Source organism: Erpetoichthys calabaricus, chromosome 11 (assembly GCF_900747795.2).
Source record: "Erpetoichthys calabaricus chromosome 11, fErpCal1.3, whole genome shotgun sequence".
NCBI classification, from domain to species: domain Eukaryota; kingdom Metazoa; phylum Chordata; class Cladistia; order Polypteriformes; family Polypteridae; genus Erpetoichthys; species Erpetoichthys calabaricus.
In genome coordinates, this window is record NC_041404.2 from 151,995,931 (window position 1) to 152,023,451 (window position 27,521).

At 36.5% G+C, this 27,521-nt stretch overlaps 1 protein-coding gene across 37 annotated transcripts in view; it reads left to right on the plus strand.

Annotated features, from left to right (window-relative positions):
* Positions 1-27,521, plus strand: part of rbfox1 (RNA binding fox-1 homolog 1) — a 2,603,746-nt gene that overhangs the window by 2,434,916 nt on the left and 141,309 nt on the right. For 35 of the 37 annotated variants that reach the window (XM_051933405.1, XM_051933409.1, XM_051933407.1 and 32 more), the window contains one exon: positions 19,532-19,774. In XM_051933405.1, coding sequence (XP_051789365.1) covers positions 19,532-19,774 — 243 coding nt within the window. Of the gene's footprint in view, positions 1-15,887; positions 16,036-19,531; positions 19,775-27,521 lie in introns of those variants that run through there. The other 2 variants (XM_028814336.2, XM_028814339.2) reach the window with 1 other exon arrangement.

Here is a 27,521-nt window from a genome sequence, read left to right on the forward strand (position 1 = left end):
TTGTTGTCTTTTTTCTTTTTACTTTAGATGTTTTTTGGTTTATCTGTGCTAATAAAGCCTTTTTTTAAATGTTAATAAGTGGTTATGCTAATGTGATGCTAATCAGTTGTTAAGTTTGTGATAAGCCATGTGGATGGATTAATTAAAGTTATTCCACTGTGCAGATAAAAATCTTGAATTTTAAACCCGATCAAACACTGTAAATAATTTTGTTTGTGCCTTATCACTAGTACTCTATTGAAAACCTCTTTCCATTCTTGCATTGAAGCTTCAGCAAACCTTTTCTCCACATTCTCAGTAAGGGCTCTTTTTGTATTGTAAGGTTAATTTAATGATTAATAACTTTGCATATTATGTCGACCGTATCATAAAAGCATTCTTAATAACAATGAAAACAGAACTCCAATTACCAGTTGTCAGCAAGTGTTTCTTTATGACTACACAATCAAATCTTAAGAAATAAACCTGTTAGCCTCTTACTGTCTAAGATACAGTAATTGAAATGCCAGTTGATTCACTGTTGATTTTTTATAAAGAAGTATAAAAATGTGGGGCGGCACGGTGGCACAGTAGTAGCGCTGCTGCCTCGGAGTAAGGAGACCTGGGTTCGCTTCCCGGGTCCTCCCTGCATTTAGTTTGCATGTTCTCCCTGTGTCTGCGTGGGTTTCCTCCCATAGTCCAAACACATGCAGGTTAGGTGCATTGGCGATCCTAAATTGTGCTTGGTGTGTGTGTGTGTGTGTGCCCTGCGGTGGGCTGGCGACCCTGCCTGAGATTTGTTCCTGCCTTGCGCCCTGTGCTGCCTGGGATTGGCTCCAGCAGACCCCCGTGACCATGTGTTAGGATATAACGGGTTGGAAATGATGAATATAAAAATGTTTATAGAAAGGATTTTATTTATGATGCACAACTGGTTTCCATCCATCCATCCATTATCCAACCTGCTGAATCCGAACACAGGGTCACGGGGGTCTGCTGGAGCCAATCCCAGCCAACACAGGGCACAAGGCAGGAACCAATCCTGGGCAGGGTGCCAACCCACCGCAGGACACACACAAAGCACACACTAGGGCCAATTTAGAATCGCCAATCCACCTAACCAGCATGTCTTTGGACTGTGGGAGGAAACCGGAGCGCCCGGAGGAAAGCAACGCAGACACAGGGAGAACATGCAAACTCCATGTAGGGAGGACCTGGGAAGCGAACCCAGGTCTCCTAACTGCGAGGCAGCAGCGCTACCACTACGAAACCGTGCCGCCCTACAACTGGTTTCCTTTTAACGCAATTAGTTTCTCTTTTGACAAAATATACTAATTGGATTGAACTGTAATCAGAGAAAGATTTCTATATTGATTTGAAACTAGCATTGTATTCATAAGGGTAATCTAAAAAAAAAAAAAACTTGATATACAGCATAGCTAGTATAACACTACAGTAGTACAGCAGAAAGTGATTTGACCCCATTTAATTTCTGGCTGGTGTACCTTCTTTATCACGTTGGTTTGTTCTGTTTGTGTGGGTTTCTTTCAAGGACGCTCTATACCTTCCATACTACACAAGCTAGCCATGAGTCTTTGAGGATGAATATCTGATTGAGCCCTACAGTGGACTGGCCTTCCATCCACAGTTGAAACTTGCTTTGTACCATTGTTGCCAAAGTAATCTCTGGCTCACCTTGACCCTGCACAGGAAAAAGCATTTAGTAATCTGTTGCTGTGGAGGGGACAAAAGTGGATCCTTTCCAATTTCCAAATGGTTGCTTTTCAGCATAAGGACAAAATATTAAGAAAAAAATATAGTTTAGAAACTTCAATGTTTGTCTAGTTGATGAAGAATGTCCTCTTTCTTCTTGTATTCTTTAGTTTTTCTTTAAATCTGTTCCTAAAAGGAAACATACTTTAATAAAATAGCTGCCTAGCTGCTTTCTGACTCCTACTATTTATTATTATTAATATTGTACTGTATATACAGCACAGATGGTGCCTATACTCTGTGCAGATTACAAGAATACAGTATGTTAAAATTGTTTACCTACATTTTTAACAGTTGGACCATGGACAGGTTAATTGACTTGCTCTGGGACACACATTGTAAGTCAGAGCTGACAATTGTGTAGCTTAAAGTCCAATATCCTGCTCACCTCCTTACACTGCCTTGCCAGTAGGCATAAGAAGAGATCTGATAAATTCTTCTGAGAGAGAGAACAATTGGGCATCTGGATTAGCTTGCAAAAAGTGTTCCCTTCTCAACCATGAAAATCTGTAGTTCCGTCAGACTGTTGGAGTGAGGCATGCCCACTGACCAAGCTGGTGCTTTCTCTTCATTTAGGAAAGGTTATGGCAGTAAAATTTTGAAACATAGTTACAGCAGCTACAGGAAAGAAGTAGACATTTGCTGAACTTTAAATCAAACCTAAAATGAGACAATATAAGGTTCTAGAATTATAGATTGGCAGTTCTAACAGATATTTTAATAGAGGTAATATAATGTATAGCCACATTTATTGTGAAATACAGACTAGAAGGAAAGTGGCATTTCTGACTCACGTATCATTGTGGTTACCTATACCAATATGCAGTAAAATGTGTACAGTTTGTTCAAATATTTTTTTTTCTAATACAAATCTGGGCAATCATCACTAAAAAGTGACTTGTAGTATTTGGTCAATAATAAGAAAAGCATCCTTCATTGTAGTCCTTTAGAAATAAAAATGATATTAAAAATAAAAGAGATCTGTTGTGTTGCATCATTTATTAAAGATATTATATATTATGACATTATATATTAGGGATATTAATACAGATTTTAATATTCTGACTAGTGAGTGGTAATATTGCCCATTTAGTCATTAGTTGTCTTTTTAAGTGTTAGTTATATAAACGGCAAGAGACAAACAGAAGAGCAATGAGAGAAGCCTTGAGGGAACATGCAGGGTGGTTGGCAGACTAGTCTTGAGTTTTCAAGTAGGGGAAAAAACAGCTATAGTAGGACGTCTGTCAGACAAGCACCTCACAAGATGCATTGTTCCAATTGTATAGACTCAAACTAGTGAGGTATGGCTGACTCAAGATGGGGTTAGCAGTGTGGTCTTTGTTCTTTTTCTTTTTCCGAAAATTGCTCCCTTTGCTTATCAAACTTATCTGCGTCTGAGCTGATTTAAGGCAGTGTCTGGAACTTCAACACCAGCCACCCAGGAAATTGACATGACATTCTTTTTAACAACTTGTATTTTTGTTTATCCCAGGGGAAAAAAGAGAATTAAATAAAAAATCAGAGTATTGAAATATATGGTATTGATTTATATAATAAAAGTATGTGCCTAGAAATACGTATTTTAAATGCAATTTATTTCATAGGAAGTTAAAGCAATTTTGAGCAAACAGTTCTGAAATTAAATAGGATATTGTGTAGTTATAGCTTATTTCTATGATAATGTGGTTGATTTGCATAAAAGACCGAAAATTGTTATCTCGAAAATCATCATGTACTCCTTTTGGTTTTCTTTATTTAATTTTTATAAAATTCACTTTCATTGGCTTTTTAGAAAATGTATTTGATTGTGTCTTTCAGTTATTTGAACAGATACTACTGAATTTGTTTTAGTCATCTGTACTGTTTATTAGAAATCGCCAGTGTAACTATACAATTGCCTTATTAATTACTAAAATACACCAAGTAATGATGTAAAATTAATAATGAAAGATAATAATATAATAATAATAATACGAAGGACTGCACTTTTCTTACTTACTGTCCCATCGGTACAGCTTTAGTCAGTGCTTTTGCCTTTGAGGAAATTTTTAGCGTTTAAAGTAACCCATATTGGTCTTTTAATTTTTACTTCCAAAAGGCACATTGCCCGTTAGGGCTGATGAGGACCTGCAAGTTCTCCAGTGTATGAAATCGTATTTAGAAGGAAATCTAAAGAAAACGGAGCATGGCTTAAAAGCAGAAGTATTCACAGGGGTCTCCTGAATTTCGTGATCTGTGCTGAGAGACTGATATGGGACTGTCCACAATCAGACTTCTCTTCTGGGTAGATAAATTGACTTTGTGGTCACATCATATTTGTCTAATACAACTAATATTTGTCTGCTGAAAAGGGTGCATTATTGCCTGAAGTGCTCCATGGGTGCACCACACAAGATGCAATATTGAAATTTGAATAGACTCAAACAATTGAGGCATGGCTGACTCAAGATGGGGCTAGCAGCGTGATCTTTGTACTCAAAAATATGCAACCAGTGCAAAGGCCAGCCTACCAAAAACTTACTGTCTTATAATATTGCTTTCTTTGTGCAGTGTTCTCGGGTTACCATGGGGTACTACTGTATAGAACGAATGACATAAAATGTAAAACACATTGACATATAGTGGTGCAAGCGTTTTTGTGAAACACCAGATACAGAAATATCAGAAAAAGCTTATCTTTACAAATTTCCTGTGAGAGAAGTTATTTTATGACAGGTGGACAAAAAAGCATTTTTAAATGACATGAAATATGTCCAATAGCACCTTGTTTAATCACATGGAAATTGGAGAAAAATGAACATTTTACATAGGACAATCCAAAAGCAATAAATACATTTCCTGAGGCAATATTCTAGGTAATTTTAACCAAGGTTTCTTTAAAGCCAAAAACATGCAACTATAATTTATTACTACTAGTATAAATATGAGAATATTACTTTTATTGAATTTGGAATATGACAGATTGCCGAAAAGTACAAATAAAAATAGGAACTCTACATTGCTTTCCTGTGGCGTCCAACAAGGTATATTGTTGTTTATTTTTATGATTTTTAAATTGAATTATTCAGTATTTAAACATATGTGAATGTTCTCATATACATAAAGTTCTATCTATCTATCTATCTATCCTGGAGAGACCGCTTACGATAAAGAACATTGAAACGATAAGGCTAGAGGTCTAAAAACCACCTTGTGACAAGTGGGTTCCACTCTGTGTGCAGAGCCATTCACTGGTGAGCGGCATAGTCCGTGACCATGGTGAACTCACAGCCTACAAGGTAATACTTCTCCATTTCTCTGTCCATTTGATTGTGAGGGCTTCCCTTTCAACTCCCACATACCTGGTCTCCGGCTGAGGAACATGACGGGGTGTTCAGCACCATCGATGATTTGGCTCAGCATGGCACCCAGTTCTGTATCCGAAGCATCCGTCTGGAGGATAACAGGTAGAGAGAAGTCTGGCGATCTCAACACCGGTGCTGACATAAGGGCTGCCACTAAGGTTCACAAAATGCAGCATTTGATTTGTCATCCCATACCACATATTTAGGGCTCCACTTCTTTGTTAGGTCTGTCAAGGGCATTGCCCTTTCTGAGAAGCGAGGGACAAACAAGCCATAGTAGCTTATTAAACCCAGGAAGGCTTGGACTTAATGCTTGGTTTTCGGATGGGGCCAATTTAGTATGGCAGTGACTTTGGAACACTGTGGTCAGACAGGGCCCCTGCCCTCCAGGTAGCTTAAATATTTGGCCTCAGTCAGCCTGAAGAAGCATTTCATCTAGTTGATCGTAGGCCCGCTTCCGCTAGTGTTTGAAGGCTGCCTTGATATGCTGTAGGTGTTCCTCCCACATGCTGGAGTAGATGCCATGTCATTCAAGTAGGCAGTACTATAGGCATTGTGGGGCCGAAGCACTTTGTCCACCAGACACTGGACTTTCATGCTAAATAGCAGGACACAATACCGCCATTGCCCACTAGGGTGCGGAATGCAGCTTTTGCTGACTGCATTAAAGAAATTTGTTGGTATCCTTTTATCATGTTAAGCATGGTCAAGAAGTATGCCTTGCTGAGCCGTTCAAGGAGGTTGTACACTCATGGCATCAGGTAGGCATCAAATAGGGAAACTTGATTGAGTCGGCGAAAGTCATTTTAGAACCTCCAAATTCCATCTGGCTTAGGGACCAAGACGATAGGGCTAGACAATGAACTGTGGCTTTCTTGAATCACCCCTAGGTCCAGCATACTTCTGATCTCAAGCTTCATTTCTGCTCGTTTTGCCCTGACGATTACATCGGGTTCAGCCACAATGTTGTGGTCAACCAGAGAGGTCCGTCCAGGTGTTGCGCTCACCACTTCTGGGACAGACAGGATAGCTACTTCGAGTTCCTGTCATTGAGAGGACGTCAAATTGGGGCCAAAGTCAATGTTAACTTTCTGAGCAAAGAGTAAATGGTGCTGACTGGAGGAGAGATCAGGATCCCTGTCCTTCCATGGTTTCAGCAAGTTTGCATGGTATATCCGTTCGCTCGGCTGACGGTTAGGTTGTTTAACCAAATAGTCAATGAGCCTTTTCCTCTCTTAACTTCATAAGGGCCTTTCCAATGTGCCAACAATTTGGAGTGGGAAGTGGAAACAAGGACCATGACTTGGTCTTCTAGGCGGAACTCCTGAAGAGTCGTGTCACGGCCTTAACAACAGGCATGTTCTGCTTGAGCCTTCTCCATATGCTCCTTTAATATAGGCCATATTTTCACCAATCTGTTGTATAATTGCGTGATATATTCCAGTATATTAGTAGACGGGAGGGCCTCCTCCTCCCAGCCTTCATTTAGGATATCCAGTATCCCTTGGGGTTTTCATCCATACAAAAGTTCAAATGGGGAGAACCCCATGTAGGCATGTGGTATTTCCCAGTAGGCAGTTAGTACGAAGGGAAGTAAGTGGTCCCAGTTCATTTCCACCCTTACTGATCACCTTTCTCAGCATCTGTTTGATATTTGATTAAATCTCTTAACTAAGCTGTCAGTCTGGGGATGGTAAACCGAGGTCTTTAGACGTTTTGTCTTGGCCACCTCCTTGAATGTTTCTGAAGTAAAAGACGTCTCCTGGTCCATTAGGACTTCATTAGGGATGCTGACTCACGCAAAGACCTCTACTAATTCCCATGTGATAGTCTTTGAATTGGCTGAGCGCAGTGGAACAGCCTCCAGGAATCGGGTAGAATAATCAACAAGGACCAAAACATGTTTGTTTCCCCTTACTGAAGTTTCAAGGGGTCCTATGAGGTCTACCCAGATATGCTCAAAGGGGATGTCAATCAAGAGAAGGGGAACAAGAGGAGCTCAGTTCATCCTGGGAATCTGTCGCAATTGACACTCAGGACATGAGCTACAAAAGTGACCAACCTCCTCATTGATCTCAGGCCAGTAAAAGCTTATTTGTTGTAGTTGCTTTTCCCCACTGCAGTTTTCTGTGAATTAAATATTTTGTCATCAGTTTTGTGTCTTTCGTCTGGCCAGCTCATGCACTGATACCTCTGCATTAGTTATGTTGGGACATTTTAAATTAATACCTTCTGACAGTGTTATAGACAAGTGAAATTTAATGGTTTGAGCATTGCTTTCTAATGCTGATAGGGTTTAATAAATAAAGAATGGACCATAGGACATGCATAATGGATGCAAAGAAAAAGAAGAAACATGCACTACTGGACATTATTTTTTTCACTACATTTAATTTGAGTTCTTCCTGTTGATAATTTGTGTTATAGTTGATAACTTTACTCATAATCTTGAACATATGCAAAATGTCTTTTATGATCATGTATATCCCTAAATGTACATAGTGTATGTAGCTAAACAAGAGACACTTTCTTGGGAATTCTGACTTTCCATTTCAATAAATAGGTTTTTTTTTTGTTACCCCTGTGATTTAATATAATTTCTGTTATGTGATGCCCTTGGGAACAGTCAACCTACTGTGGACCAACTTTATAATTCCTGGTGTATGACTTTTCATTCATAAGTTCCAGAAACATCAGTCAGAATGATTCCACAGACTCAAAAAATAAGAGCAGAAATGAAGTCAGACTTGACTTCCAACAAGAAAGACAGAACTCAGAAATGTGATGTTGGATCAATCACAACACTGCCAACAAACTTAATCATACATATCTTCAACTGTGTGTCAAGGCCAAGAAAGAAAATCAAGTAGCAGGAGTAAACATGAATCACCTGAGATCTTAGTTTATACTCAGGGACAAGGTTACAGTCCAGCCTAGGCTGGTTACCCAGTTAAAATCACATCTTTAATTCTCTAAACTGCTTTGCTTCTCTCTTCCTTTTTTTGAATTGTTTCTGTTTCCTTACATCCTACCTATGTTGCTTGGCTATTCCCTGGTAGATATTCTGGTATTATTTTGCTGTTGTTATTGTTTGTTTTATATACATTTTTGTAAAGTGGTCGTGGAATTTTAGAAATATGCTACATGCGTTTGTATTCTGTTTGCTTCTGTGGTGTATATGTGCTAAAAGGTGTCTTGAGATGGCAGATATTTTAAAGGAGTGATAAAGAGCACAGCAGAAGTCAAGAGCAGGTCTGTTTGTATATACCCTGAGCAATAGTTCCTCATCTTTCCAGCAACATATCACAGAGCACACCTCCTATCACTACACAAGGGATCTCAAATAAGGGGCTTGCGTGTTGGATCTCGGCCTTGGACCTTTTCAAAGCAGCTTGCTTCATCAATATTCAGAACATGTTACATACAGCCTGTGATGACGATTAGTTTCAAAGACATCCTTTAACATCAGTTTCATATATATATATATATACAGTATATATATATATATATATATATAATACAGTGATCCCCCACTGAAGGTACGTTCCAGACCCGTCGGCGATAGGTGAAAATCCATGATATAGAAAGACCATATAAATAAACAGCTTTAAAATACCCCTTCCACACGCTTTAAACACATGTAAACTTATTAAAACACACTTTGTAAACACATATGATATGTGGATGTTGGGCTAAGGATATGAGTAACATAATAATAATATAATAATAATAACGTAGCATACTGTCGATTCATTCAAGCTGTAATGGCGAGCAACGTACACGTAACACTTTCCTTCCCTTCTTAGAAGATCCAGGACACTTGGGAGCCATCGTAGGGCTTAAAACAAAACAAAAAGTTTGCTCACAACAATCGGACCACAAGCAAGGTACGCGATACGCAGAGAACTGACATGCGTTGGGGACCCACGCTCGCTGTCCTTGCGAGATTACACCGCGTTAGCAGCAGCCAATCAGAGCCCAAGAGAATGAAAATCCCGCTCTGATTGGTTGAGTCTCCTCTTTCAGCCAATAACGGGCCTTGTAAGAAATCATCTGGGTACTGTAACGCAAACTCTTTGTCTACCGTAGTGACTGCTGAAAATCGTATGCTTTGTTACGAATGTACAGGTAGGATATACTTACTGAATTTTTCCGTGATATAGCGGGGGCACGATAGCTGAACCGCAATACAGCGGAGGATCACTGTATAATAGTCAATTTTAATTTACCTGTCTGTGTCCGCTTACATCTGTCTGTGCAGTATGTTACACCACAGCTACTAACCTATAGTTTGAATGGAAACTATCAGCTCGTAGTGACCCAAGAAGAAAAGTAAAAAGAAAGTAACGTACCGCACTACCATAAAGAACTTTAATGTTTTAGAATGATGCCAATAACGTAACAGCCTAATGAAAGAGATGGCAGCTCGAATGCAAACGTGCTGTCGCTGTCACTTCACTCCCTTTTTAAAGTTGCACAAGTGTCAAGGCTAAAGCTTACTTCACTTGATGTTTGTTTGCATTTCCTCTCTTGTTAAATGTGATCATTATCCATTTCTGACCATGACGTCTGTGTGATCCATCAACTAGCATGCTTACACCGGTATTTTTAATGTAGTCAAGTGCCATCTGATCATGATGTATGTTTCTTTTCTTACAAACTGCTGCCCTCCCTTGACTTTATGTGCCAACATATTTTTTTGTTCTCTTGGTGCTGATTTCAAACAAGTGGGTGCTAGTTACTTTCCTATCATGCTGCTATGTCTAAGAAAAGAAAAAGTTGATAAAGTGGGAAGACAGTTTCAAGAAAGGCTCAAATCAAAAAATAGGATTATGAAAAGCAGAGAGGTATCTGTGTGTCTTGTTCATAAAGAAAGTCTGACAATGATTGTTTGCTGATATATTCCAGCTTGGGAATTTAAGTTGTTATTTTTGTTAAGAAACGTCTGAACTTTGCACTAATTAGGTGGATTGCCTAATAAAATGGATACCATTCATTGATATAAGCCTGTTAACACTAAAACTGACAAGCATTTTTTCAGTTCTGTATCTGCCAAGGCTACACCAAGTATCACATGAATAGTTTTGATCTAAATAATGGCCCATTAGCTCGGCATTCGGACAACAAATTCCTACTGCCCTACCTCAAAAAGCCACAGATAACTTAATACAGCTTGAGTGAATGTAAAAATAAACAATTTCTTTGGACATGGCATATATTGTTTGAATATATTTTCATCCAGCAGACCCCCATGACCCTGTAGTTAGGATATAGCGGGTTGGATAATGGATGGATGGATGGATATATTTTCACTTAAAATATTAGCCACAAGTGAATTCAGCTCACTTGGAATGTTTTCACGGACATAGCAGACCTGACAATTTATGCAAATACTAGAAATAGCAGTTGTTTTTCTTAGCTTGTTGGGGAATGCTACTTTTAAAAGGATCTCTTTACTTACAAAAAAATGTATGTATTATAAGAGTTACGTGTTATAAAACACAATGTGTTACAAAGAGTGTGTTACTTTTTCTTTTTTTATATAAAAAACGTAACATTCCACTGACCAGCATTTGTTATTGAGACCGTATAGGAATATTTATGAAACTAACCAGAAACAGCTGAATCTGATCATTTTCTTGTTTTTTATGAACAGCAGTTAAGGTGTGGTGAACTAGATAACATTCATTCTCTTTTTCCATCATCAAATATGAGCCCTCAAAGATTTGCGGTATGAACATAAGCCGCTGTGCCACCAGATCATACTCTTTCATAAAACTATAGCATATAGCTGGATTACAACTAAATTGATACTTTATTTTTAGTTTTTCTCTAGTGGTTTGCACACAGCACAGTCTATTCTGCTTAGTTGTGCGATTGTGTCCTATAGTAGATCAGTGTTCCACATTTGCTTCTTGCCTTACACTTAGTGGTGCTGCAATAGTCACTGCCACACTAAACTGGACGGATGAAATTTAACATGTGCAAGACTTTATGTATACCTATAAATTTTATTCAAGTCTTTTTACTTGATTGCATGCTATGCAAGAACTTAACTTCTTCCTCATTAGCTGTCACCAGAAGGCAAGAAGCTTTGCAACAGAGATTATGTGGGACAGAACTAAAGAAGTAGCGGATTGAACTAGGCAATGTGTTAAAAGGACAGTACATGTCTGAAATAATGCAGTAATATTTTTATAAAATTTCATAGTAATTCAGTAACACATGTCAGTTTTTTTTAATTGACACAGGTATTTTTACTTCAGTTAAATAAGTATTGATTTAGGTTACTTGTTAATTTAAAAATTAACTAGGGGCTCTGCCCCCTGCTCGCTTCGCTCGCCAACCCCCATGTGGGCGCTATGCACTAGCCACTTTGCGGCTATGCATATTTGGAAGTGGATGTACAATTTAAACACATTGTTATTTTCATGGGAATTGTTACATATGCATAATAGACCTAACTATTTTACACTACAGCGAGTAATTAACCATAGTAAAAAATAGTGAAACATAATAAATTTAAAGAAAATTATGTTTTATGTTGCGTTAGAGGTATTTGTTACATTATACACATTATACACAGTTTTCATTCTGTTTGGCTTTGAAATTAACACGCAAATACTTTTAAACTTACACTTTCACTGTAAAACTTCAGTAAAAACAATATTTGGAATTAACTTTTCGTCAATATCGCTTTGAATTTTGATTCCGTGTTTGGAGTTACTTCATGACAACGCAACGTTTAACTGCCCGTGAGTGAATATCGTTTATATCTCTCTAATAAACCGACTTTTTCAAATGTTTGTCATGTGATTTGTTAATTGTCATAGCAAAAGCCATTGTAACGGGAAACTGTAAACGTTTTAATATGAATGGCATATCAAGAACTCTTTTGGTGTCTAATGTTTTCCACAGAAGATGTACTATATTATCTTTCTTGTCGCCTGTTAAAATTTTACATGTCAGAATTGTTCGACCAATTTTGAATACTAATCTTGTCCTATTGCATAGCCCATCACTCATACATAAATTACGCAATAACATTACGATACATCCATCTTTCAACAATTAATCAATTTGGCTGGTGGAAGACCGAACGGTGTTAATGGTTGTAGATATTCTACGGGATATTGTAAGTTGATGTTTTCATTTTCTGCACAATCACTACTAACTGTTTCAGCATAGTCTATTGATATGCATTAAACCAATTTGCCGTGTAACCGATCGACAATTTTCGCGTAAATTCATTTCTCGGTGCTAGGATTGCCTGTGTACTCATTTCTTCTGTTGATAACCCTTCGGGATGAAATTCTTCATTATGATTTGGACATAATAAGTCTTCTTTTATTGGGAACTTAAAGTGAGGAAAACGTAAAAATTTATAATAGCTGAGAGCGCAGGAACTGTGTCTGACAAAAGCATTCACACCAATGAGAGGTGAGAGTAGGATTGAGCCGTTAACCGTAAATGGTTGAGAGGAGGACGGGACTTGACAAAATCTCTTGGCAATAGTCTTGTTTCGTCTCATTTCAAGATTTTTTTTAAAACAGAGGGATGTTATGTTTTCCACAACCAGTCTCATTTTAAATTTTCACATTCAGAAAAAACTGCTGTACCAGATTTTGATATACAGTAGAAGTACATTGGAAAAACAAGGTGTTGTGCGCTACAGGACAGGTGTTGAAAATTAAAACACAATGTTGCATGTTTCAGTGTTTTCTTCCCTCTAACTCACCATGTGACACCATATTCCAACTGTTGTGAGTGACTCCTGTTATTCATTTTTATGTATCTCCTGCTCAAGAAAAAAATAATTTTGTTTTGTTGTTAAGAAGTTTTCAGACTCAAGGAACTCAATGGTGTACCATATTTTGTGATCAGAGGCTTCTCTGAGAAGTTTATAATTATTTACTACTGTTTTCATTGCCATTTTGGCTATAGTTGTGTGGTCGTTGCTGTGGCAATCTTTCCATGATGCACTGGGAGTGCTAGTGATGTAATCAACACCACGCTATAAAGGCCATCATGTTCATTCCTGGCTTGTCAGAGACTGATTTAAATAGCAGTTTCTTGATTTTTTTTTTTTTTGATGTCTGGCAACAAAAAATATTTAGTTTTTGTTTAGTGATTTGGCTTTGTATAGTTTCTTTCTGATTTCTGGTATTGACCCATGTCTGTTATGGACCCAGTCCTTTTCTATTAGCTTACAAATTTTTTTACCTTTTTAGTCCACTCAAAAATTTTTATTGAATATTATATTAGCAATTGAAACTTTGGTTAATGGTGTCTGTCAAATTCATTATGAGTGGCCGGATGCCAAGAAAAAACTTTAGACATGGGTACCTAGGAAGATTAGAAGTAGTACATAATTCCCAAAGAAGTTAGAGGGCATTTGCCAAGGATGTCTGACCTCATATCTTGAGAAAGAATTTTGGATAAGGTGGCAGTAAAAGCATCTCATCTGACAAAGAGTGTAGGAAGTCATTTCCCCCATTTAAATGCAGTAAGGAAACTGCCTTGGATGTATGGCCTTCCCTAAATACCAGTTTTAGGAGGCTGCAGACATCGGTGTCCCTGGAGGGAAAGCTATCCTGATGTCCCTTGTACCAAGGTCAGTCTGCATCTGAATCTGGTAGCGATTCTATAGCTTAGCCTAAAATGACCAAGGGAGAAGGGGGTGAGAAAACAGAGTAGTTCTTTGTGCTTTTTAGTTAGGAAAAAGATGAATGGCGACTTATTTCTAATGTTGCCTGTTGCCTTTGTGCCTTGCGTTATTCCTGTATTCATTCCTCCCTCATTTTCATTAGACCAATTATAGATCCTTTTTCAGGTTGATTCTGGAAAAGTACACAGAGAGGCAGTGTCTGCATATTCTCATATGGTAGCTGCTTAATCTAACTTAAAAAGAAATCACTAAGGTGTGGTCTTTTTTGTAAAAATGTCATTTAGGTCAAAATGTGGAATGGTTGCGCTGCATGCATGATAAAAAGAAATATTTTTTTCAGACCAGTTAATCCAATTCCAAGTCACAGGGTTCTTGAGCCAAACCTAGTATTAGAAGATTAAAAGCCCCATCATTAAAACTTCTTTTCAGACTAACGTTACATATTTTCCATATTTTCTGAGGTAAAATTATATGAATCTAAATATTTTTGGCACAGATTCATATCAGTGTGTCAAAGTCCATGACACATGTCAGAAACCCCATATTGGTTAATTGATTTCCTAGGCATCCTGGCAGTTATTGATGATATATAGACAGCAGTAAATGAATGCATTTTTATTAATTTAAATATTTCTGTTTTTGAGGATAGCATTTCTTTTTCTGGCTGGCGAAGCAGTTTGTAGTGTTGCTTCATGAACTAGTTCCTTGAGTGTGTGCAGCATCTACACATTCTTCTTGTACCTGTGAGGATTCTCCTCTGTGTGTTAGTTTTTCTTCAATATCCTGAAAGATGTGCAGGTTAAGTTAGCTTAGCTGAATGAGGGAAAGGCAATAGGATTCAAGCATCCCATTTAGATTTACTAACAGTATAACATAACATGAGTCATGTTGCAGACCCCCACACATCAGTTCAGTGTTGTGGGGGTCTGCAGCCTTTCCAGTGCATTGTAAGGCCCACTCATGTTCACACTTACAAAGGGGCAATTTGAAATTGCCAGTCAACCTAACGTTCATGTCTTTTGGTACTCAGACATGGACTGTGCTCAGGATTTGAACAAACAAGTATTAATTTAGATTTTTATATTTAGACATTTTTTGCGTCCAGATATTTTTAAAGGAAAAAAGTATTTCAGGTTGACCCCCCATGCCAAAAATTTTTTTTTATATAAAGTGTAATGGAGACATAAATTGGTTAAAGTGCTGCACTTTCATCCTTGTGGTTTTCTGCTATTCGGTCACTTTGCTGCCTGACTTAATGATTAATGCTTGAAAAGAGCATAATAGTATTTTTTTTAAGTGTCCTGTTGCAAAATATTTAAGAACTCCTCTTAACACCCTTGCAACCTGCTTTTGTTTTAAAAGTGTCCTAGTGAAGTCCAGGTCTCTGACTGGTTCTTGGTTTGCTGTGTTTGGATTAATGACTTAAACTTTTTCCGGATTCTACAACATCTTTTTTTTTAATAATAATAGTTTACTGCTTCTAATTTTTTCCTTCTTTAGAATTGATGCAAAATTGCATAAACTGGAAAAAATAATAATGCAAGTATATTATGTATTCAAAAAGATTTCCTTTTATAGGGATATCTCTCAAAATGGCTGTTTTTAGAGCTGCAAATATTACTATTAATTAATGCATTTAAAAAGAATAAGGAAGGTATGAAATTACAGAAAAATTCTAATAAATTATTCTAGGTTATTTATTTCATAGCATAATTTCATATGCCTGGATCAGCTGTACTAAAAAAGGAAAAGTAAGATTATTTTAATATGAGTTATTCTTGAAGTGTGTCAAGGAGACAGACACACTTACTTGCACACACCCCTTTTGATTAAAACAGCATATTAATACAGTCAAGATGTGTCATTACCCTCTTCTTCCAAATGCCTGGGCCACTGCTGCTCTGTAAAATATCTGATGGCTAGACAATGGAGGTGTGGCCTGCTGTGATTAATGGGGCATGGCCTTCGAAGGAAAAGGAAGGGGGGGAAAGAAAAAAAAATCAAGTGGAGTCCCATCTGGATATGGTTTGGGGCAGTCAGTTGTAGAAAGAGTGGGAGGTCAGTAAATGCTTGTATTAGCTTTCCCTCCTTCAGTCACAAACCCGAACCCCCCCCCCCCCCAACCGCCCGTAAGACTCTACACTCTCCACACAACACTGAACACACGCCCTCATCCATAATTGATACTTGCTTTGGGCAGATGCTTCAGGGCCTGGGACTAGAGCAGCTGCTAAGTTTATGGAGGAAAAAGGAAGCACAATGGTGCAGCAGGTATTATTTTTCCCTCTTGTTTTGCTTATAAAGCATTATTTCGTCCTAACTTCTTCTTTACACCACAGAGAAATCCTGAGTATGCGCGTGTCTGTGTGTGTGTGTGTGTGTGTCTGTGCGCGCTCATGAGTGTCTGTCCAAGTGCTGTTAAGAAGGAGCCCCTTGTGTAATTTCCCTGAGCTTAATTATCAACAGCTGCCTCTCTTTCTTTACTGCATGTTCTTTGTGGCTGTTTTATTATTTAAATTATGTAAAGGCAATGTAAGCGTTCAACATACTATTTTTTTTGTTGTTGTTCTTTACAGTGTTCGTTTTTACTTTCTTCTTGTCCTCAGTTAAACTATGCTATGAATCCTGTGTGTCTGTGTATGTATATGTGTGTCTACATTGGTATCTTTCTCTTTTGGTATGTGGCTGTCTTTATATACGGTATATTTACTTGCGTGCATATCTGTATGTATGTATATAATATATGTATATTTGCATACACAAATATACATATACGTAGAATATATGCAGTTTATGTATTGTATGCTTCTGTATGTGTATGCTTAGAGAATGTGTGCATAATCATAAAAATAAATGTAAAACGTTTAAAAATGTGTGTGCATGTGCGAGTGTGTATGTGTATTCTATGTTTCTGTGTTTTGTGTAGGCATGTCATGAATATGTGTGAACAACTCTTTAGGTATATGTATTTATATAGGAGTGTAGGTATTACATATTTTTATGGTGTATGTACAGAAGAGATGTGTTTAATGAAAGCAAATGTAAAAATTGAATATCTTTATACAAAATTGGTATTTTTACCAAAGAAAAATGTATTCAGTTGGATTATAAGTGCAGGCTAGCTTTCAAAAGTGGACTTTAATTTATAAGAGTTGTGTCATTTCTTTTGCATTTGGTGTGGCCGGCAAAGCAGCACTGCTATAGTTTCTTAAGTAACAAATACACTGTGTTCTGTACTTTATTGCCTGTCAGAGAAATCTTTAAAAGAGGACTTAAAAACAGTGTTGCCCTGTTACTGAGATGAAAATTACATGCTCGAGGGCTTCTCAGTTGTAAAAGATCATTTTAAAACCTGACTGTTTATAAGTGATAGCTGGAAAAGAAAAAAAAATAGCGTGCAGTGATAGTAGCTCCTATAGTTAATGCAATGGATATGTCTGTCGCTAGCCTTTATCAAATTAGAAACATATTTTTTTCCTTTTGTGCTAGGACTTGCCATTAAACTGAAAACAAATCCATGATTTTCATACACTGCCACGTAAAGCATATCGTGGAGCTGAAAATGTGCTTTTAATTACATTTCAGGCCAAAACATTATGCTAATTCCAACTTTCTTGCACCCTTTGTTTTCTGTATAAGAGGATGTGACAATCTCTGACTGGCCTAAAAAGTATAATAACTTAAATAGAACAATCTGTATAACCAAGTGATTTTGAAAATACTTGCTATATACACAAACTGCTATGTAATGTGTGTGTGTGCGTGTGTGCGCATATGTGTGTATACGTAGTAGAGAGAGAGAGATAAAAAGTATACATTATATTTCAAAAATTTGCCTTCCTAGGTGGATTTGTAGGAGATAGTGTTTATAATTACTAAATGTAATTATTATGCAGTGTTCTTTACTTGAAACTATTAATGAATGTCCAGTGTAAATGGCGGTAGCTTAAACTCTGGAATATATCTCTTCAGAAGAAAGTGGGGGAATATTGCACAAATACATTTTTCTCAAGAATTATTTGAATTTTTCTGCCTCTTTGTGTTTGTTTCTTTTTTTTGTTTGTCCACATTGAATGTACTTTCTACCTAGACTTGTAAATGAAGGGCTTGATCCGTTAATCTATCTATCTATCTATCTATCTATCTATCTATCTATCTATCTATCTATCTATCTATCTATCTATCTATCTATCTATCTATCTATCTATCTATGGTGTAAAATGAGTGTGGTGCTCAGGCAATCCTCTGATAACGTGTTGTGTTTAAAGTATTCTAAGACAGTTACCACAGCCTTTATTTTCATTGCGGACCTTATGATTTGTACCAGTATATGTTATTGTAGAAGATAAATATTTTTTGGCCTTATTCCTAAGTTACTTACATTTACTTAGAAATGGCACAAATTCTGAAGTAATATGTGCACTACACTCCATTAGAAACTTTATTTAAAAATCTGAAGAAGTATTGTACAGTAAATATTAAAGTCATAAACGTTTAGCAATTTATTTCTGGTAGCAGAGCAACTGAACTGTTATTTTTTTGTTTTTAACACCAATGCAAATTTAAACAGGTTTTATATTTTTGCAACCAATGTTTTGCTTTGTTTTTCTTAGTATTTAATGCATAAAGGATAGAGAGCTACTATATATACTAGGAGCAAATGCAATTTTCTTTATTTAGCAGCATTAGCAAACAAAGTTTCATGACCTCTCCTCACCTTAGTTTACTCCCAGCTGTTGGCCGAAATCATTTTGTTTTTTATGGTTCACAATTGAGACAGTAGATCAGTCGCCCCTCTTTTTTTTCTACTTTGCAAAGCTCTTGGCATTGTATTCACAATCAAAGATGCTTTGTAATATGAAGTTTGATTGATATTGAAATTGCATTTAATAGATCATGTATCTGCGTAACAGCACTGTAGTATTAGTCCTTGGTTTATATCCTGACCTGTCTTCTGCGTGAGAAGAATTAATTAGTGCTCTCTGTGTATCAACTTAGATTTTCTGCAGGTTGTCTGTTTTCTTCCCTTAAAACACATGCAATTAGGTTTTTTAAAAAATCAATATTGGCCCAATCCAAATTAGTGTTCTCTTAAATAGACCGTTGCCCCGTCCATTGTTGATTTCTGCTTTGTTTCAGTGTTATCAGGATAGACTCTGGTTACATATATCCTGCAACATACTAATTTAGTTCAGAAAATCGATGGAGTAGTGTGTTATTAATACAGTATATGGTATAATTTATTCTAAATATCTATATAAATTAATCAAAACAAACTGTGTGTGTGTCTTTTTGGCATAACACTACTGTGTTAGACACATTCCTCTTGTGTCTCTCCCAAGCCATAGATTGATAGATATGAAAGGGGTTATGTAATATGAATGGATGACGCACATGTTTTATTTTCTAGCTATCATAAATGATGCTTTGATGTAAGCTGTTAACTCTTCCTTAAGATAAACAGAAAGACTTAACCCAATCTCTTATAATGTTTTAATTAAAAGTGAAATGATGTTGTGAACGTTCCTTTTTTTGTTTTTTTATTTTTTATTTTTGTAGTATGAGTTGTTAACTGTAATATTTTGGGTTGCTGCAGACCTTTTCATTAATGTTCATTTAACCAGTAACCAAATTATCAGTTGAGTATTAAATGTAATAATTTAAAGTGCATGAATAATATTGGTGTTCACAAAAGCAGTAATGTTTACTATATTGAAGACTATCCAGGTGGTTTTAACCTTTGTTTTTGTCTTCCCTTCTTCCTCAGGGTAATCAGGACGCTACAGCACCTCCTGAAACCATGGCACAGCCTTATGCTTCAGCCCAGTTTGCACCCCCTCAGAATGGCATTCCAGCTGAATATACAGCGCCCCACCCTCATCCAGCACCGGACTATACGGGGCAAACTACAGTTCCTGAGCACACATTAAACATGTACCCACCCACCCAGACGCACACTGAACAGAGTGGCCCTGACACAAATGCACAGACCGTCTCTGGCACAGCCACAGTGAGTACACTGTTTTGAGTGGTTACAATTTCTGTTGATTGTTATGATAAATTATAATTGTTTTCCATCACATTTCCAAGGTTTCAGCTGAGATTGGATGCTGACTGACTTAGTTGAGGTGCATTGAAATGATTTTTTGTTTTTCCACCACTGAATTTTGTCCATTGTAACAAAGCTGGCAGCTTTATTTCTTTCTTTTCATATTTTACTTTTATAAGGATTTCAAAGAATTAATAAAGATTTTCATTTATATCACAAATCAAAAAATAACTTAATGGAACAAATTTGCCGTCATTTGGCACTGGCCCTCTAGCATGAATTTACTTTCTTTTTATTTTCACTGTTATAGAAAGGTTTTGTGGGTGTCTTGACATAAAACTATGCAACACTAAATGTATTTTATTCATAGCTTGATAGGAACAGAAGTTTTAACTGCTAAGTCCAGATTTATTCACTCAGCTGTGGTTTTGAGGCCATAAACTTCATCAAGACAAAGAAAGTTGAATCCTACTAAATGTGTATAAAACATTTTCATTTACATTTTTAATAAGAGCATGCCAATCCACCTAAAACAGTCAAATCAGTTCCTATTAGAATAACATTTTCAAAATATCTTGGCCTTGAGATTTGAAGAAGGCCAAGGTGGTAGTTTCATTTTTGCACAAGTCTGTAAGTCATGGTGTGTGGTTTCTAACTTGAGCTCAAAATTTACACTTAATTTTCTTTGATTTATGCCCCTCTTTTTTTAAAAAATAACACTGGGCATCTACCTTACTTATGTGGTTTATACTTTTTAAACATTTATGTCATGTTTCATGTTTCCTTTCTTGCTGCAGATCCTCATTTTACAACTACAGTATATGTAATATTTTGTTCACATACCCTGTGATGTCCAGGTGTTGCACAAAGTGGCCCAAGACCCTGCTCTGGATATGCGGGTTAAAAAAATGGATGGATAGATTTTGTTCACATTAAATTAACATCAAACTCACATTATACAGTTGTCATCTTTTTCCTGTATTTAGTTTTTTAGGTTATTAATTATCTTAGTTGTCCTTTACAGTAACATGAGAGCTCCCCCTTTTTTTTTTTTTTGCATTGTGCATCTTTCGCAGTTACCAGAATACTTGAACAACTCATTTCCACACCAGTAAAGGATGAGACATTTTCTGAATTGGGGTGCCAGAATCAGTTGGACCTGATTAATGATTTTCTTTTTATGATTTCTGAATATTATAAAAACATAACCTTCATTTATTATGGTAACTTGTTGTAGATGAGTGGTGTAAGTTTAGTTCAAGTTATATAAAAAAGATTGTTTAATGGCCAGTAGTGTGTCTTAACTCACCAACACATTTCATTTTGTCGTAAACATTGATCTGATATCAATGTTTCAACAAGATAAATACCAATACTTGAATAATTTATTGCTTGTTTACTATTCTAGTTGAATTTTTAAAAAGGATGACTAAAGCAAAACTTCATAGGCCAATAGCGGAAATCTTTCAGAAAATTAACAGTGCATCTGACATGACATTTTTCATGTGTTATAGTCTAATGAGGAGTGTTTTTTGCATGGTGCATCACAGGCATTATGGGTAGTAAGCATTAAGTGCAGTCCTATTGACTTTTGTGTCATGTTCTAAAAATAGGTTTGAATGGTTTTAAGTCTCATTTGCTTAATAATGAAGGAGTCATTTCTTATAGCTAAAACTTTATCTGTAGAAGGTCATTAACAATCTATCCTGTGTTTACTCAGTGTAAGCACTTCAGCAATTTTTATATTAGTTTTTCTAACAGTTAGGCTGTTTATATTTTATATTTGAGGTGCATATTGCTCTTCTTTCATATTTCATCATTTATGTTTGCTGGTATTTTCTTTTTGTTATTTTTTTTTTTTGGAAACATAAAGAACATGGTGTATTTTGCTTGAAAGCTGCTTTATTAATTATTATTATCAAGGAATAGCAGTGGTTTGACAGGTGTGCCATTTTGTAATGCGGTGTAGATTTTAATTATGCTGTGTCCCATCATATTACCATTTTACACTATATATGCTCCATAATATAAAAAGAAGACTTCCTAATGGGTGTTGTTTATTGGCTTTCTTGTGTATTTATATTTTTGTAATTTTATTTTGATATAGTCATTTGTATAATAAATAACAGTCATTAACTTCCATAGGTACATGCAAAATAATTGCAGATGTTTCAATTAAAGAAAGCAAGGGTTTGAATTCTAGCCCAGTCGTAGGCTGTTTGAAGTTTATACATTCTCTCCAAGATTGTGCTTCTTCTTGAAAGGTTTCGCAGTGTCCTACTTCATCAGAAAGATCTACATGTTATGTTATCAGTGACTCAAATTTGGGATCATGTGTGGGATCACCTCATTATAGACTGGTGTCCTGTCAGTGGTTGCTTCTTGCTTTGCACCTCACTGGTTAGACTCGAACCTTAAGTGATTCTGAAAAGATATAAATAGTTGTGTGTGTATATGCATAAAGGGCTCTAAACCTGTCATGGAGTTTAGGAAGTGCTGCTTAAAAGTAAATATTGAAATTAATAGATCGAAATGAATCTATAATAATCCTTAGGTACAATTTTTTGAGTTTCTTTGAAGCCTGTTCTAAATACTTGACTTTTGTCCATAAAAATTTGATAAACATCAGCAGTAGGGTGTTCTGTTCATGTGTATCTCCTGAAGATACCTGAATGTGAGGCATTTGGTGAAGTTTGTGCTGTGATTAAATACCTATACTGTATGTTGATCAAAGGATACAAAACATGCTTAGTTCAGTTTCTGTTTTCTGATCATCTCATCTCATTTTTTTGAAATCACTTTTCCTGACATCAGGCCAAACAGGTTGGCCCAAACTTCCCTGTCCCCAGCTAGAGATTCTTGCGCTTCCTGGGAAATTCCCAGGCAATTCCCAAGCCAGCTGTGAGATAAAATCCCTCTAGCATGTCCTGGGTCTGGCACAGAATCTCTGCCCAATGGGACATACCCAGAGATTATTTTCTTGTTTTAGTGTATTTTAAATACAAAACAAACTCAACTTTTTATTATGTTATTGTCTTAATTTCCCTTCTTTTACCTATTGAAAGAAATGAATACCCATATTAAGTATATATCACTGACAGTCATTCAGATTTGTTATGGCGTTAATATATACGAGTAATATGAATTGAACAGAATCATTTTAATGTATTAAAGTCACTTTGTTTTTATTGCTTGACTAACACCTTGTTCTTGTATAAAATGCAAACAAAACTTATTCTACTTAAGTATTTTATGTATCTTGATTTTTCTATGTTCTTTTATATTAAGATGACTACTAACTTATGCTCAAAATAATATACTGTACATGGAGGACATCAGTTTTGAGCATTATGTTTCCTCCAGAGAGCTAATTTTACTGCCTCGTTCAAGAGTTATCAGGCTAACCAAATTCTGTTAGTTTGAGCGTTTTTGCTGTGCCAGATGTTAGAAAATGGTAGTACAGTAGAACACTGATTATCAGAGTCCTGATTTACTGAGTTACAGTATTAAATAAGGCAAAGCTATAAGTGTAATACACTCTTTGTCTTATCATTCATAAAAGCGTGGCCATGATTACTATATCAAGCACATAAATACTATACTTTAAACCTTGACTGTATCGAGCAAGTGGTCGAGGAGTAGGTGACTGCGGAAATGTGGTTATGACTCACATGGCTCTGTCAAGGTGTATAGTAGAGTGTGTCCTGCAGTGGACCTACCCCATCTTTAGTTGAATGCTATTAGCACAGGTGATGACTTCCTAGGACCATGGATTTGATTGCACAGGAATGAAATGTATGTACTTTGGTGACAGAGGCATTGAGCTAGTGAAAGTACACACCTTTTTCTTTTTCAGAGTTTTTTTGGTTTAACAAGTTACAGTGCAATTCTAGTTATAGGTCCATCAGGTAATTTGACGAGTTGTATTCTTAAGTTACCAACTCCATGTTAGCCCATATATATATATAAAAAGGACAAGTGTCTGTAGATATGTCTGTCTGTCCAGGTGCTGTGTTTTTTGCCACTCCAAAAGATGACAAATCACAAACATTTTTAGTAATACAATTTATTGCATTTGTCATTCCAATAGATGGCATATCACAAACATTATCACTGCTGTAAGGAATCCCTTACCAAATGGCATATGACAGAGATATATGTATTTCATAGTGCATTGCTAATGCTGTAGTCTACAGTGATTACTTAGATTTGACAGGTAGCAAGCAGAGCTACTGTTTGTGTATGTGTGTGTGTATTTTTCTGTATACTATCGAATTTAATAACAAAAGTTCCCACAAAAATCACGCCTCTTTGGTAGAAAAGAAATAGCCTGTCGGGAACAACAACAAAATATGTAAGGGTCGTTCACTGGAGCACCGGGTATCTCAAAAGAGGCCTCCTTCTGTGCAGGCAGCTTCTTATAACGCACAAACCAGAAGGGACCGGGCGAAGTGCCCTCACTGGGCGGTTTCTCTGAGCTGTGGGGAGAGAAGAAGAGAATGCTATCGACAGTGCCCCCTTCTCGCCTTTTCGGGTTATCACTGGCCTCGAATCGAGTCCATAAGGGGATCCTCCAATGCACATGCATGACGATATATATAAATGAGACTGAGAAGAACAGATAGAAGATAGATATATGGATGTGTTCCACAGAAGTGAACTAAGAGGAAAAGCAGAAGGAAGAGCTGGAGGTTTACTCTGTTAGCCAGTTTCTGTTGTGGCACTGAAAGTGAGACCACAAGGAATTTTAATTTTTCTAAAGAGTATTTTTAAATTTCTGTATTTTCAATTAAGTTTAAACTTGACTCTGGTAAATTGTAAAGAAGCATAACAGACTGTATTGGGGAACCAGTAATGAAAGCCTGTAAAAACACTCTATTTTGCCAGGTTCCAGTGACTTGCAGGATATCTCACTCCAAAATAAATAAAAAAACACTTAAAAAGCAAACTAGAGAGCAAAATGTTATGATGGCCTGCTCAAATGAAAAAGCCTGGCTGCCCTTTGATATGCAGTTTTTTCTGTGCATGCTAATTCTCATTTCTGAATCCACCTTTTATTAGTTTTTTTTTCAGTATTATTTCTGTTCCAAATAAGTGAACAAAGCTGGAGTCATGCCAGGCCAGGGAACAGTAAGCACTAAGCCTGAAAGCAATTTAGTGATATGAAAAAAATATAATTTAGTTTAACAAATATATACTGTAGTTTAACATATGTGTTGAAGACGAAGTGCAGTAACTGTTATGTTTGCTGTGTTCATGAGGTGGCCATTGTGAAAAGTGAGCTCAAAATATGAGTTGTTTGCTTGTTGTTTCTAATCTGTAAGGTGATCATTAAGTGATAATGCTCAAACCATTTCATTTCTCACAGCAAGGCAGCTATGAATGTTGGACAAGGGCCACAATCAAATTTTAATTTATTAATTCATAACACTCATTTACCTAAAAATTATAAGAGCATTGTAAGAAAGAAGGCAAAAGTAAAGACTGGTGAACCCCACAAAATTTGCAACGGTGTAGTGCAAATGTGATAGTTGGTTAATGAAGGTGTCTTTTCAGTCGTGAGTCCGTAGCAAGTCTGGCTTCCATATTAGTGGTGGCTCATTTAAGAGTGGTGGCAGGTAGAGGGGGTTCAAGTTGATGTCACTGATAGTCTTGTTGTCATGCTTCAGATCTGGCAGCAAAAGGAGAGGCATTAGATGACAGCACCAACCCTCAGCCCAGGGTGGAATTACCGCTCGATGAGTACTGAAGTTGTCTGACAAGTGCAAGTGTGTGACAGCATTATTTATACTACAGCTAGTTGATAGTCACAACTGTTTCCTCCACTTAATGTTTGCCATTGTTCTCCAAGACTTGGACCCTGAATGCTGAATGCCCTCTTTCTCTCTGTCTGAAATGAAACCTGTTCTGAATCATTTCACCAAAAAGTATATATTTACTAAGGAAAAAATAGGTTAAAGGTATAGAATAGAAAAGTATAGAAAATGTTTAGAAATTTAAATTTTTAAATGTTGAGTCATCAACAGAACTTTCCAAACCACATATTTTAACTTTCTTTATATGTTTTTCTGTTTAACTTTTACCTATTTTGCATTCCTTCTGTAACTAACTAAGCGTACAGTGTATATTCTCCTCACATACTATATAGCATATTTGCTAATATTTAAAAAAAAAAAGTATCAGTGTATGAAAGATTTAGATTTGTAAATGATAACTGATTGTGATGTCCCAGCTGACCCTCTTTGGTTATCTTTTAGAAAAGCTGAAGTACTCTTGCACAAGAAACAATTTAGTGAGGGCCAGAGACTCTTAAAACACCAATTCCATAAAAGGAGAAAATCAGCTTTTGTATTCTTCAGAGAGAATTCAACATTGAAATGTGAGATAGGACAATATGAACACAGACATTGATAGTAATAAATGAACTTAATTTGTAATGGAGGGAAGGAATAAGCGTCAAATATCACATGCTGAGTAGTGGGTGAAACCTGATGCTGTTCAAGCTTTTATCCGTAGCTGCAAAGACTGAAGACATCTTGCTTTCCGTTTGTCTTCTCCAGTGCTGCAGCTTTGTGGAAAGCCCAGTGTACTCTCTACCAGTCCAGGAACCACTGTGAAAAGGATTTTTTTCACAACATACAAACTTATAAAATGCAACAATTTTCTTTTGTTTACTAGAAAACGACACGGTCATTTATTGTGTATGCCTGATTGACAAGATATGCTGAAATGTTTTTGCAAGTACCAGATGATATGTTTGAATCCTTCTCTTTTAGGGACAGGAAAAAATGGAGATTATTTTAAAAGACTTTAGAACAATTGAAAACATGCATGCTGTTGCAATAACCAATTTTAACACCCTAAACATTTTTATAATCCCTAGCATATTCAAATATCCCATTTGCAGGAATTTCTTGAATGTCGGTGACTTGGCAGAAAATTTAGTTAAAAGAAGACAGCTTGAGTTGTAAGTGTATTTAATTTGTATGAAATAATTAATAGAAATTGCAGGTCCTTAAATATAGAAAAAAAAAAGTTTAGCACATCGCTACGCCACTCAGATACTGTCCAAGAAGTGTGCATATACAGTAGACTGTACTGTAAATCCCACGTTTGCTGAGATTTCAAGTTTGCAACCGCACAATTTGACATTAGATATGTGGCCTGCAAAGAGTAAGTATTTGAGCTTTTAAACATTTTATTTTGAAATTCTAAAACTTCATGAGATACAAAGTCCTGTGCCTATTAGTGACTGAATATTTTAACTCTGTTTCACTGTTCTAACTCAGATCATATTGTCTGTTCATCCTTGACATCTTATTTTCAGATTTCAGTGTGTTAAACTTACTTAATTATTATATACCAGTAACGGCGCACTGCACAATAACGTGCAGTGAATACACTTGACTTGAACCTTCATAATTTTCATCCTCTTTCTCTGTACGTTTAGCATGCGTTTGCTCAGAGGTTGATGCTCTTGCTGCTTCTAAAGCTCTTCTTTACTCCACCCTAGCGGCCCACTTCTTCTCTTCTTTCGTCGGCATCTTTTCGCGTTAAAACTGATTAAGTTAGTTTTTGTGTTGCAATTACTTAGTACGTTTTCTTTAATTTTTCACTTAATCTGGCACTTAAGTCATCAATCTGCCTCAAGAATGATTAGCGAAGGTGATAGGGAATAAGAACGGCGCCCATACGCATGTGCCGCACA